Source organism: Branchiostoma floridae, chromosome 9 (assembly GCF_000003815.2).
Source record: "Branchiostoma floridae strain S238N-H82 chromosome 9, Bfl_VNyyK, whole genome shotgun sequence".
NCBI lineage: Eukaryota > Metazoa > Chordata > Leptocardii > Amphioxiformes > Branchiostomatidae > Branchiostoma > Branchiostoma floridae.
Window position 1 is genome coordinate 14,363,144 of NC_049987.1, and position 14,432 is coordinate 14,377,575.

A 14,432-nucleotide genomic window follows, 5' to 3' on the forward strand; every position below is an offset into this window, starting at 1 on the left:
TTACGTTTTTATAAGTCATTCAAGGATCGTTGAAAGTCGTTTGGATTTTACTGGATTTTGTGTATAACATTGAATATTCCGAACGTTCAAAGGTCATGGCATCTAGATAACAATGTGTGCGTTACTTTGATGACTTAAATTTCATAGGAGAAGCCGTCGACGGGAAATTAGAGCCATTTGACTTCTTACAATTACTTAGTTACTTTTCTACAATGCTTGTAAACTATTGGGATATGACGAATGTCGGGTATCTGGAAATTCCTTGCTGTGTGGAGTCGGAGTTCATGACTTTATTGCTAGATGTCGTCTGCTACTTTTGTATTTGTGTTTACTAGTAATTGTTGATATTATACTTTTTAATGTCATTTACGTTAATGTATACATTTATTGGGTGATAATAGACGATATGCAGCAATTCTTTATAATTATATTAGGTCTTAAAGGAAATTTAAAAAATTTAGTTTCTTCGAATCCACGTCCGAATCGGATGCTACGCTTTAATTCATAGCTGCTGACTTGACACAGTTGCTGCATTAATTTGTAAAACCGTATCCAACTTTTTCAACAATGATGGGTGCAGTCTCCTAACCCCTTTCTCAGATGTTTGTGCTGATTGGTCACCACTGGAGCTCTTTTCTTGTTGTCTATGCTCCGTTGTACATGTCATCTCTTGAGTCAGCATTTTGAGAACACTACGCCTTTCATCAAAGTCCATGCGGTTATTGTCAAAGTCGAATCGACGCATCTTTCTGCAGTGCTCCAGCAGGGCTAGACCTGGAAAAATGATTGTACATGTAAGTAATCAATGTTGAGTAAGTACGAAACATTCCACCACCAACTCTGGACAAATATAAAGAGAAAAGGCCGACACTCATTTTTCATTACACTTATATTCCAACAGAAGCAAAGGTGAGTAAATCCTACCGATTCGGTGAATTTCATCCGATGTCATCCCACATTCAAAGACCTTCAGAATCTTCAGTTCAGACAGAAAAGGAAGTATGTTGCAGAAGATGTCACTGGTCCCAGATATGTCATTTCCAGACAAGTAAAGTTCCTCGAGTAAAGTCAAAGACTCCAAGGCAGGAAGGATCAGCCGAGCATCCTCTGAGTGCATATCATTCCAAGACAAAACCAGCTTTCTCAAACGTTTTAAATTTGGGAGCTGCCGGGATAGTTGAAGACTTGGCCTTGTGGGTGCTGGACCATTCATACCCAAAAAGGACTGTCGAAGACTTAATTCGACAATAGACGAGCAGGCCCCCAACGTGTCTAGGATAGGTCCGAGGCAGAGCCTTCTTGTATGTACAAGTCGAAGAACTATCCCAGTTTGTTGCTGGGATCCTTCTGATTTGGACGCGCTGTCATGTGTATTTGTCACACAAGGGAGTGCATCATGCTGTACTTGACCGAGTTTCTCACATTTGATTAGACTAGCTAGAGCACTACATAGGCGCGGGCTTGGACTTGAGAACTGTATGACTCTCCTTCGTAGGTAATGCTCAATAAACCCATCCATTTGTCCCCACTCGTAGTAACATAGCAGAGTTGTCTCCAGGTAGGTCTGATACACGAAGAGAATGCCTGGAGTTTCAGTAAAAAGGCCTGCCATCTCGAAGGTCAAGTAATCTTCTCTACTAGCAAGGCTGTCTAACTTTCTGTCCCTCCTCCAGTCCTTAATTGTGATTCCACGGTCATAAAATGCGTAGAAATTGCCCTCGAGAGGTGCAAGGTCCTTCTGATGAAGGTCAGCAAGGTGGTGAAAGATGACCGCTGCCTTTCTTCCCAGCTTTCCACATGCAAACATGAGCACATTGTCCATCTCTCTCACCTTGCGAACGGTGCCAAAACTTTCCTCCAACAGTGTTCTTCCGGTTGACTCGTCCTGGTCTGTTACGTAGGATGCGATGTATCGCCCAGCAAAGTATTCTTGCATTGTCTTGTGAGAGAAAGAGTACTGAGGCGAGGGACGTAACTTGGAAGGGCTGGGTTGCTTATGGAGGAGACCTAATTTGACAAGAGTTTCCAAAAGTTCTTTGTTGCCTAGAGAAACTTCGTCCTCATCAAATATGAGCTTACCCTGCATCAAGCCGTCCAATGCAATCTTTTCAACAAACAGCACCGCGGTGTTGATGTTTCGTGGCAACCTTTTATTATCAAAGGGGATGTTCTCTCTCACACAGACGCGTGTGACAAGGTAGAGGATGAGCTGATCGTACAAGGGACACAGCCGGTCACTCAGGAGTAGATCGTCTTTCTCCTCCCACAATATGCAAATCAGAAGCAGAAACATCGGCGTTAACGTTATCCCTGTACTAAGGAAATTACTCTCGAGTTTCTCCAGTAATCTCTTTGCTTTGGGGACATTGCCGCCGAAGTATTTGCGAACGTAAGTGCCGACGTTGTCCGGATGGAACCCGTTTATCTCAAGACGCGTATCCGGGCGCATCATCTTCGACAGGTCAGACGTTCGCGACGGCCTTGTGGATACGATGACACAACAGTCACGAAGTATCTTACCGCAAAGAACCTTGCTGATGTCGTGGGACTCTATCGGTTCCCATTCATCGTAGCCATCGAGGACGATCAGAACGTTCGTGTTTGTTCGCAGATACTCCTCGAGGCTGGCTTGATCAAATGATGCATCTTCTGGCAACAGCTGGTCAAAGATGCAGTCAAAGAGTGACTGTGACTGCGCTACCTTTCTTAGCGCAACACAGAAGACGAGATCGAAACCTGACAAGGCTTTGTTTTCACCTCTAGCCCAGTCGACAACCAATTTGAACAGTGTGGTGGTTTTGCCGATACCGGGCTGGCCTTCGATTAAAACTCGCTGGGGGCAGGGGCAGTCTGACCTGCCGACCAGAGCTTCTGTCACGGACGAAAGAGGTTTGCGGTTAACCGTTCCACCCTTGGGACTTTGTAGCAAGAGATCTACATCGGTGAAAATGTCATCTGTCTTCATCATGAAGTCTTGGTTCCAAGCCAAGGGGTGCAACTGGCCCATTTCCTTTTCATAGTGCAGTTTCAATGCCTTCTGGCACTCTTCGAGTGGGAATGATGACGTATTCATGTCGACCCTTTCTGTAGAAAACCGAAAATTTTATATCAAATATTAGTGCCAATCTCTATATTTCTTAAATATTCTGACACATTTATTTTCTTCGTGTAGTGCAGGTATGTTAGATGTGTTAATGTGTTAATATTCATGTAATATTTGGAAAAGATATTTTTGTTGTGGCAAATGTGAATTACATATATTGTAGTGGCACAAAAAATATCGAGTGTACAGATATTTGTCAGATAATCTAATGAGGAACAGCCGTGATTCTATCTAATGATAGTACTTACACGTACCGTATATAATTTATCGAAGTTAAAACATTAACGCATATAAGTAAAGCAAATGAGTCTAATTTGCATAATCAATTTGAAGATACCATAATTATATGGTAGTAAATAGTTGGAAATACCTAGTTGTGAAATGTGTAAGTTCATGCAATGAGCTTTTATGTCAGATATAAAAGCTCTTTGGTTAATATGTACACGAATGTACAGATACCAACTTTTCAATGTTGGGTGAGGTTTTATTGTAGAATTAACTTATATGTCAAGAACCGCGTACCTTCCGCAGATGACGGCCCTTCATAGATATGTACAGTCGATTGGGGCCCGATATTGTAGGTTCTGTTGTTGCTACCTTCCTGTTGAGTCCGATACGCCATGATACTGGTATCTTCTGTTAGATGACAATTACGGAAAGAAAGTGTTAGCTCAGGCGCTTCATGTAAAACTGACCAACTGACCAACATACCAGAAGCAAATATCTATTCAACTACAACATTTTAGTTAAATGAATTGATTGCCGGTTTATCACCCCGCAGGCCTAGACTATTACGTCAGTGATGGAAGTGATGAAAGCCAATGGACCAATTCAGCCTAATGTGCCTAATATAGCAAAAAGATTCTTTCGTTTTTTTAATTTGGCGACGCCAGTCGACTCCCAAACCGACAAGATGCTCCTCAATTTCAATGAATGAGGATGTCTACATCATGAGAGTTGAAAGAAACCATTGAAGAACCCTAATGACATAGTAAACAGGGGTTGTAGTGTCATTTAATGACAATGTGAACTGTTGTTGGCTTGTCCACAGTATCAAACTGTGTACAGACGTGTAAGCCTTTATTACCTTGCCTGATTGGAAGAACTGCTGAATCGTCCGGAACTACTTCAGCAATGATGTCATCAAGATCATCATCACGATCTGGAGGTTCATCATCTCTGAGCTGCAAGGCCATCACATCCTGCGGGTCCTGAGGGAGTTCAGGGTTATCAACAGTGACGTCACTTCCGTCAATAGCACCTGGCTCGGAAGTTTGGGCGGCCAGAGTTGCGTTACAGTCCGGACCTGCTGTCCTCTGATGCCGGGAACGGTGACGCAATGACCATCGTTTTCTCGGCTTGTCCGACCGCTCATTTACCTGGGACTTGGAATGTCCTTGCCCCATGCTGACTCTCGCTTGTATACAGCTATATCAGCTGAAAGAAAGAACATTGTAAAATTGAAATTTCCTGATGATATCTTATGTATGTATAAAATTAATGGCGATTTTGACACTTCACTAAAAGCATATCTGATATGTACATATCCACGGCACGCACCCGCAAATTCAGAACAGAAATCGTTGTCCTAGGCTCCTCCCCGCGGCAATTTAGGACGGGCCTGAGAAGCGCGATTAAATAAGGCTATCGTTGTCCCAATTCACATGTCAGTGGTAGTTAGAAAGTTTGTGCTCGGGTGTGTCTAACATTGTTCTCCAGAAGGATTTACAATGTGCCGGTGGTGGACTTTGATCTGTTTACGGTGCATGAATCGCCATTTTCAAAATGACTCCACAGTACATACTCTCCAAGCAGAGGTTGACTCCCGACTCAACCTCTGCTTGGAGAGTACATGTATTACTCTCCTTAGTGCACAAAGAATGCGGCAGAGCATGCCAACCAACACTGTATGTCACCAAGCAAACATGTGTAAAGCGACCTCTCAAGCAGAAATGGTCACTATATATAGACAGTAACAGGGAAGTGGCCGTACTACGCCAAGAAAAATTGAAGGGACCGCGAAGAAATTTAAATCAAATGATGCAAAAAATGTAACCGTCACGCTTTTCGGTACACCGATATGGGTGAACCGTGCTTGGGTCTACATGTGAAATGTGGGTATTATTTCTTCCGGGTCGACGACATGTTGAGCAGTTTCCCTCAAAATGTATTTGCTCTGACTCCCTTTTTTGGAATTTGAAAACGGTTAACAGTTACCCCGTAACCCTTCCAGAATTTATTCCATACTATTAAAAATTTGCGGATCATGATCGTAAAGGCGGTGGTTATATAAACTGGAGGCACTAGGCAGACGTCGGAAGTAAAGAATCCTGACCAATATACACGGAACACGGAAGATACGTCGGCAGAAGACACACTTTTCATGTTCGTGGTCATGCGGTTTGCGAATCGACGGTTAAAACCTGAACCACACCCACGAACGATCCCAGGAGCAATTAACTCAGGCTTACAACAATCAGAAATATGAAATTGCAGAATTTAAAGGGATTTGGTCACTTACCTGTCTGGAAAGTTACTGGTAGAAAAACCTGTTACGGTCCGATGGCGATCGACAGACCTGCTCAGTGTTACTTCCTCGTGATGACGTCAGATCCGGCCCTAGTTCCTCCGGCCCGGTTTAAACTTTAACAATGTAAATGACCTCCCAACAAACCACCGAAAGAGTAATACATGATGTCTGTGTAAAATGATAATGGTTTACTTGACATTCAGCAAATGATGAATAGATTCAAATTTGCCATATCGAGGTATGATATTTGGTCGTTAGCCGTTTGCTTGTTGTTCAGAAGAGTTCATTCACAAGTGTATTCATCAGACTTGTACACCGGCCACCTGTACAAAAAGTTCTTATTTACTCCCAACCAAATACAGTATTTAACGTTACAGTATGGGCCGACATTTAGGTGACCGCCTGGCAACTTCTTCAGATCAGGTAAATAATGCCATTAACGTTAATGACTTGTACTACTTCGCACTGCAGCTAGGTGTCGCCAGTGTCACAAATGCAACGTCATACTAGTAACCTTTGTCACTGCATTGAAGAGGTAATCGAAACTTCACCTCACGCCACTATTGTACAGTGTTAATGTTATAAGGGGTTTGGACCACCCCCATGCAACTAGTGGTAGGGTCCCGTTGTTCATTATTATGGGTTCCATCTAGATGTTGCCAAATAGATTATGCTCCTGACTATGCGCTCACTGCCATCCTTGAGTCGTCACCGTACGTGTTCCCTCATGTTAACATACTCTGCGTGGTTAGGAATAAAGAAAATTATTGTAGCTATATAAACCGTTGACAAAATGAATAACTGAAAGTATAACTAGATCTATTAACTGAACCAAAAGTTATTTCTCCACATAACCATGAAGATCTCATAGTTTTACAGGAGGTTATAGACAAGTTTGAGTAGATATAACGGGGCTCCGTTACATCGTTACACAGATATCAATTGCAGCGCAAAATTCTGCGATAAGGTGTGCTTCGGAATTTCATCGTTTTCCCAGCGAGATCGCTGTAACACCCGTATCTAACGTTTTCGCGTTGCTGCATTATTTTGTAAAATCCAACTTTTTCAACAATGTTCGGTGCAGTCTCCTAACCCCCTTCACAGATGCTTGTGCTGATTGGTCATTACTGGAGCTCTGTTCTTGTTGTCTATACTCCGTTGTCATCTTTTGAGTGGAAGAGAATCTAAGAATTTTGAGAACACTTAGTCTTTCATCAAAGTCCATGCGGTTATCGTCAAAGTCGAATTGGTGCATCTTTTTGCAGTGTTCCACCAGGGCTAGACCTGGAAAAAATGATTGTAAGTAATCAACGTTAAATGAATATGAAACATTCTGCCAACAACTCTTGCAAAATATGAACAGAACAGTCCGACATTCATTTTTCATTACATCTTCACTCCATCATCAGCAAAGGTAAAAGTAAATCCTACCGATTCGATGAATTTCATCCGATGTCATGTTACAATCAAAGACCTTCAGAATCTTCAATTCGGACAGAAATGGCAGTATGTTGCAGAAGATGTCACTGGTCCCAGATAGGTCATTTACAGACAAGTACAGTTCCTCCAGTAAAGTCAATGACTCCAGGGCAGGAAGGATCAGCCGAGCATCCTCTGATTGCATATAGTTCCAAGACAAAACCAGCTTTCTCAAACGTTTTAAATTTGGGAGCTGCCGGGATAGTTGAAGACTTGGCCGTGTGTGTGCTGGGCCATACCTTCCCAAAGAGGACTGCCGAAGACTTAATTCGACAATAGACGAGCAGACCCCCAACGTGTCTAGGATGGGTCCGAGACAAAGCCTTCTAGTGTGTACAAGTCGAAGAACTGTCCCGGTTTGTTGTGAGGATCTTTCTCCCAAATTGGACGCGCTGCCGTGTGTATTTGTCACACCAGGGAGTCCATCATGCTGTACCTGACAGAGTTTGTCACATTTGATGAGACTAGCCAGAGCACTACATAGGCGCGGGCTTGGACTTGAGAACTGTATGACCCTCCTTCGTAGGTAATGCTCAATAAACCCATCCATTTGTCCCCACTCGTAGTAACATAGCAGAGTTATCTCCAGGAAGGTCTGATAGAAAGGTGCGAGGTCCTTCTGATGAAAGTCAGCTAGGTGTTGGAAGATGACTGCAGCCTTTCTTCCCAGCTTTCCACTTGCAAACATGAGCACATTGTCCATCTCTCTCACCTTACGAACGGTGCCGAAACTTTCCTCCAACAGTGTTCTTCCGATTGACTCGTCCTGGTCTGTTACGTAGGATGCGATGTATCGCCCAGAAAAGTATTCTTGCATTGTCTTGTGAGAAAAAGAGTACTGAGGCGAGGGACGTAACTTGGAAGGGCTGGGTTGCTTATGGAGGAGACCCAATTTGACAAGTGTCGCCAAACGTTCTTTGTTACCTTGAGAAATCTCATCCTCATTAAATATTAGCTTACCCTGCATCAAGCCGTCAAATGCGATCTTTTCAACAAACAGAACCGCTGTGTTGATGTTTGGTGGCAACTTTTCATTATCAAATGGGATATTCTCTCTCACACAGAAGCGTGTGACAAGATAGAGGATGAGCTGATCGTACAAGGGACACAGCCGGTCACTCAGGAGTAGATCGTCTCTCTCCTCCCACAATATGCAAATGAGAAGCAGAAACATCGGTGTTAACGTTATCCCCGTACTGAGGAAATTACTCTCGAGTTTCTCCAGTAATCTCTTTGCTTTGGGGACGTTGCCGCCGAAGTATTTGCGAACGTAAGTGCTGACGTTGTCCGGATGGAAACCGTTTATCTCAAGACGCGTATCCGGGTTCATCATCTTCAACAGGTCGGACGTTCGCGACGGCCTTGTTGATACGATGACACGACTGTCGCGAAGGATCTTACCGCAAAGAACCTTGCTGATGTCGTGAGACTCTATCGGATCCCATTCGTCGTAGCCATCGAGGACAATCAGAACGTTCTTATTTGTTTTCAGATACTCTTCGAGGCTGGCTTTATCAAATGATGCATCTTCCGGAGCCTGTCTTCCGGCAACAGCTGGTCAAAGATGCAGTCAACGAGTGATTGGGGCTCCGCTACCTTTCTTAGCGCTACACAGAAGACGAGGTCAAACTCTGACAAGGCTTTGTTTTCACCTCTAGCCCAGTCGACAACTAATTTGAACAGTGTGGTGGTCTTGCCGATACCAGGCTGGCCTTCGATTAAAACTCGCCGGGGGCAGGGGCAGTCTGACCTGCCGACCAGAGCTTCTGTCACGGACGAAAGAGGTTTGCGGTTAACCGTTCCACCCTTGGGACTTTGTAGCAGGAGATCTACATCGGTGAAAATGTCATCTGTCTTCATCACGAAGTCTTGGTTCCAAGCCAAGGGGTGCAGCTGGCCCATTTCCTTTTCATAGTGCAGTTTCAATGCCTTCTGGCACTCTTCAAGTGGGAATGATGACGTATTCATGTCGACCCTTTCTGTAGAAAACCGAAAAATGCATATCAAATATTAGCGCCAATTTCTATATTTCTTAAGTATTTGGACACATTTACTTTCTGTATGTAATACAATATAAGATGTATTTACAAATTTTCATACAATGTTTGAAAAAGATATATTTGTAGTGGCACGAAAAATATCGAGTGTACAGATTTTTTCAGATAACGTAATAAGCAAAATCCGTAATTATTTTAATGATAGTAGTTACACGTAACGTATATAATTTTTCGCAGTTAAACATTAACAGATATAAGTGAAGCAAATGGGGGTCTAATTAATATTATATATATATATATATAATCAATTCAAATATACCATAATCATATGGTAGTAAATGGTGGGAATTACCTAGTTGTGAAGTCAGTTAATGTATACACGAGTGTACCAAGTGTGCAGATACCAACTTTTCAATGGTTGGTAAGGTTTTATTTTAGAATTAATATATATCAACTTATATGTCAAGAATCGCCTACCTTCCACAGATGACGGCCCTTCATAGATGTGTACAGCCGATTGGGGCCCGATATTGTAGGTTCTGTTGTTGCTACCTTCCTGTTGGGTCCGATAAGCCATGATACTGGTATCTTCTGTTAGATGACAACACAGGGAAGAACGTGTTAGCTCAGGCGCTTCATGTAAAACTGCCCAACATGTTAGCACACCAGATACAAAGATCAAAGTACAACATTGTAGTTACATGAATTGATTACCGGTTTATTACCCTGGACAATTACGTCAGTGATGGAAGCCAAAGGACCAATTCATCCTAATATGCCCAATACTAGTATGACAAATGTACTATAAATGCAAAAATGACATAGTGTGAGGCTGTATGTCAACAACATGGGAAATGTCACGATATTCCCGATATGATCTACTTGGAGATTCAACGTTACATGGTCGCGTGTGATTAAAGAGGTCATAGTCTCTACCAGACTCTGGCCTAGCCGAATAGACATATGGGACTTTGGCAAAGTTAGGAATAAAAGCCTAGTAGAAGTTAATTGGCCTTAGCGTAATATTGACCCTATTGTTCTTATTTCTAGAGAACAAGGACAACTTTTTACTGTTTTCAACACTTCGAATGTTTCCTTAAATACTAACTGTATAGAGGCAAAAACAGTGTAAATGCAGAAATGTTCGCTGTGGTTTTATGTTAGCGGTTTTCGCGATGGCCACTTCACTGCGAACTTAAAACCACCACGAACATTTTTCCATTATCATGATTATAGTATGAGACTGCTGTGACAGTGCAGTCTACGGCGCTACCGCGAACTTAAAACCACCGCGAACACTCCATTTTCCCACTACCACGAAAACAAATCCCCGCGAACTAAAATGCATTTACAGTATTTCTTTGTCACTTTTTTGACGTCAAGCGACTCCCAAATCGAAAAGATGTTCCTCAATTTAAATGTCAACAATGAGTGGAGCGGTCCTTATCATGATGGCTGAAAGAAACCATTGAAGAAGCCCTAATGACTTACTATTAACAGAGGTTGTAGTGTCATTTAATGGTGACAATGTGATTTGTTGTTTCATAGTGGCAAACCGTATTCATTTACTTTGCCTGCTTGGAAGAACTGCTGATTCGTCCGGAACTACTTCAGCAATGATGTCATCAAGACCACCATTAGAATCTGTTGGTTTGTCATCTATGACTATGGGCTGCAAGGCCATTACATCCTGCGTTTCCCCTTCGTTCTCCTCTTCCCTACACCTTTCATCACTTTGCCAGTGCTGTTGTCTTTGTGTTTGTTCAGGGAGTTCAGGGTTATCCGAAGTGACGTCACTTCCGCCGATAGCACCTTGCCCGGAAGTTGGATCGGCTGCAGTTGCGCCGCACTCCGGGCCTGCTGTCCTCTGATGCCGGAAACGGTGACGCAATGACCATCGCTTTCTCGGCTTGTCCGACCGGTTTTGTAGCTGTGACTTGGATTGCCCTTGCCCCATGCTGACCCTCGCCTGTAAGCTGTATCATTTGAAAGAAAGAACATTGTAAAATTGAAATTTCCTATATCATACATGTATGTATGTATAAGATTGTGTTTTTGACTCTTCACTATTTGATATTTACATATCCACGGTATGCACCGGGATCTTAATAACCTTCAAGTCCTTGAAAGAATACTCTTACCTAGTGTTCCTGTGAATCATAGTCTATTATCAATAAGGTTCTTTGGACGATAAATTCAGAACAGAACAGAAATCGTTGTCATTTTTCCCTCCCAATTCTTCTGTTAGTAATAATGGTAGTTAAATTTGAAAAAAAAAACTTTTGTGCTCGGTTGTGTCTAAGTTGAAGTCTAACATGTTTTCCAGAGGGATTTGCAATGTACCGGTGTTGGACTTTGACCTGTTTACGGTGCATGAATCGCCATTTTACTCCACAATACATGTATTACTGTCCTTAGTGCACGAAGAATGCGGCTGAGCATGCCGACCAACACTGTATCTTACAATGCAAACATGTGTAAAGCGACCTCTAAAACAGAAATGGTCACTATAGACAGTAACAGGGAAGTGGTCGTACCCAAAAATTGAAGAGACCATGACGAAATTTAAATCAAACTAGAGTTCCACGACCCCATACCTTCGCCAAATAATTCTATATTTTACAACAGCTGTATTAATTGTGGTCGTCATTAATTATGCGAATAAGGTTCTCATTTCCATAAATTATGTAACTTGATAATGTCCTCCACCAAACAACAGACGTACGCAATCTATATTAAGAAATACGCCTTTATCACATGTTCTGATAATTTATGCAAATTAGGACCTCATTTGCATATTAATGGTCTACGATGTTCACCTGTACATAACCTCCAAATGCTACAAGGAAGACATTTCCGTCATTTACCACAATGACATTATTAGTAAAACACTTTCTCATTAATTATGAAAATTTTGTCTTCATTATGCATAATTTATATCTATCAATATTCTTCTCTTTCTCAGTTACAAATTTCACATGTTGCAATGGTCCTATAATGGAACTGAGCGTGTTTAGACAGATTTCCTGATTAATTATGCAAATTAGATTCTAATTTGCACAATTACTATGTAATTATACAAAGCATCACTGAAGCTATCTACATACCAAAAATCATGACAATACGTCAACCCCTTTTTGAGTTATTCCCTTTTAAAGTCTGACACTAAAACCTGCCCTGCAGTTCCAAAACAAGCCGCTAGGGGGCCCAAACCTATACCATTTACTCTCGGCATCAAGAGCTGTCTACCACTCAAAAATCATAGCCGCGGCATGTCCAGAACACGAAATATTGAAACAGGAAGTTCCGCTGCAGTACCGTAACATGCCACTGGGGAGCCCAAAATCTAATCGTTTTTAGGTCTCATCTACCCACATACCAAATATCAATACAATCCATCCAGGCGTACTACATACATACAATATATACAATACATACAGTGTGTACTCGTTCCACAGAGATTCCTGAAAATCATACACTGACTACCACACACTCAGTGTACTCGGTCCACTCAAATAGTCCCCATTGACACACTCTCTCTGAAAGAATTCCGAGAATCATTGACATCATACTCAGTCCACTAAAAGATTCCCGAGATTCATACACTACACTATTAGGCCATGTTGATTTGATTATATGGATGACATCCTCTGGGAACTCCATAACTGATGCGAGCGAGCGAATAAAAAAAAAGTTTGGCCAAAAAAAAAGTTGCCTCCAGTATGAGATCAAAGTGGCCAGGAAAGTTTAACATAGGACTAAACACACATAGTATGGTATACCAACAGTAAGGTGTAGGGACCAGTACATTATACGGGTGCAAGACATTTTTTTTTCCTTCTTGAACCAATCCGAAAAAAAAACAGTCCTGGAAAAAAATCAGAGTAACAGGTTTCGCCAATTACAAAATGGACACACTATGTCGGCAGGCATTTGGGGTCTTACCGGGGGCCAAGAAGACAACAAGAGGAAGTCAAGTAGAGTTTATAGTCAATTGTACCAAGTTTCTACAGTCAAGGGTACAGAGACAGTTAGCCTTTATTACTTGGAGATGGGATTTTTAAATGCCATTGGGAGTCCAATAATCCACCAAACAGATTCCTTTGTAGCAAAACTGACCAATTACCATTGTTTTGAGTATTGCCAGTTCTCAAGTTTCCACAGACAATCAGGTCCAGGTTCAGATCCAGACCTGAAAATGATCCTATTGACCAGAACGGGACCTGAATTTTCTGTACTGGACCTCCCCCTACCAACAGTAGATTTTTTTTCTTTCTGTCCTTTCACATCTTATTCTTTGACTTTAGATTTATTTTGGCATTCTATGGCATTAGACTATGATTAGTTATCTGTTTTCTGATACTTTTTTTCAATCTACAGAATATTTGTGCTCATTTCACAGCTGCTTTGCACAATTTAATGTGTGATCGAAAACTTTTTTTTTTTTTTGGAAACGGCCGAAAATTGGTGCGAGCGCGGATGTCATCCATATAATCAAATCAACATGGCCTTACACTATAAAACACGCGGTGTGGTTCACTGAAACTTTGGCGGGAAATCTGAGTCTCTCGTCTGATTGGCTAGCAATGATGTAATAGTCTTGTGCAGCAGCGACCCTAGCGGCCAAATATGGTACTGCTGGTAACGCTGTTCTCCGGAAATCGGACTTTACAAAATGCTGCATATCTTCTTTATTATTGGGTGTTGTGTCCCAAGTAATCTTCCATGGCTAGCAAGTAACATCTAGATAATAAGTAGCATCAATGTGTTTTATTTCATTGAGGTATTTCGCCGAAAACAAGGGCTTTTAAAACGGCGTTTCCTACCTATTCATTATTGGCGACGCCTCAGGGGCGGAGCCGTTCTTATAGTACTGCGATTGAGTTGCCAGGAATTCTAAAAATTCCACGCATGCATTCCCTAGGGAATTCTTTTTTGCCTACATTTTGCGGGACCGGTCTTTACATAAAGAAGAGAGGAACTCTAATCTTGGGGCATGGAATAGCCACAAGGTTAGAGTTTGTTTGTGCACACTATTAAACTCTATATTACAGCTTTTTAAAGATATTTCATATTAACTTTCTGCATGTTAATTTAGACCAAAATGTCACAGCTGCTTGTTGTTGTTTTAGATAGGCTTTCGTATAATGAGTAATGTTACGCCTGGCCCTGTAATTGACAATGGTTCATATAGATGCCGTTTTGAAAACTGTTTTTGATATGTCAAGTATAAAAGATGCAGAGATGAGATTTTCCTTACATTGGGCACGGTACGGTGGACATTTAACTCAGACTGACCGTGACTACATGATGCTGGCCTTAC

At 41.9% G+C, this 14,432-nt stretch overlaps 1 protein-coding gene across 3 annotated transcripts in view; it reads right to left on the reverse strand.

Moving 5' to 3' along the window:
* Positions 1–456: 456 nt before the first annotated feature.
* Positions 457–14,432, reverse strand: part of LOC118422656 — a 33,572-nt gene continuing 19,596 nt past the window's right edge. Inside the window, exons 2-9 of one of the 3 annotated variants that reach the window (XM_035830328.1) lie at positions 10,679–11,085; positions 9,587–9,700; positions 7,065–9,091; positions 5,625–6,917; positions 4,191–4,540; positions 3,626–3,739; positions 925–3,084; positions 457–774 (exon numbers count right to left, since the gene is read on the reverse strand). In XM_035830328.1, coding sequence (XP_035686221.1) covers positions 503–774; positions 925–3,084; positions 3,626–3,739; positions 4,191–4,509 — 2,865 coding nt within the window. In that variant the 5' untranslated portion in view covers positions 4,510–4,540; positions 5,625–6,917; positions 7,065–9,091; positions 9,587–9,700; positions 10,679–11,085 and the 3' untranslated portion in view covers positions 457–502. The other 2 variants (XM_035830327.1, XM_035830329.1) reach the window with 2 other exon arrangements.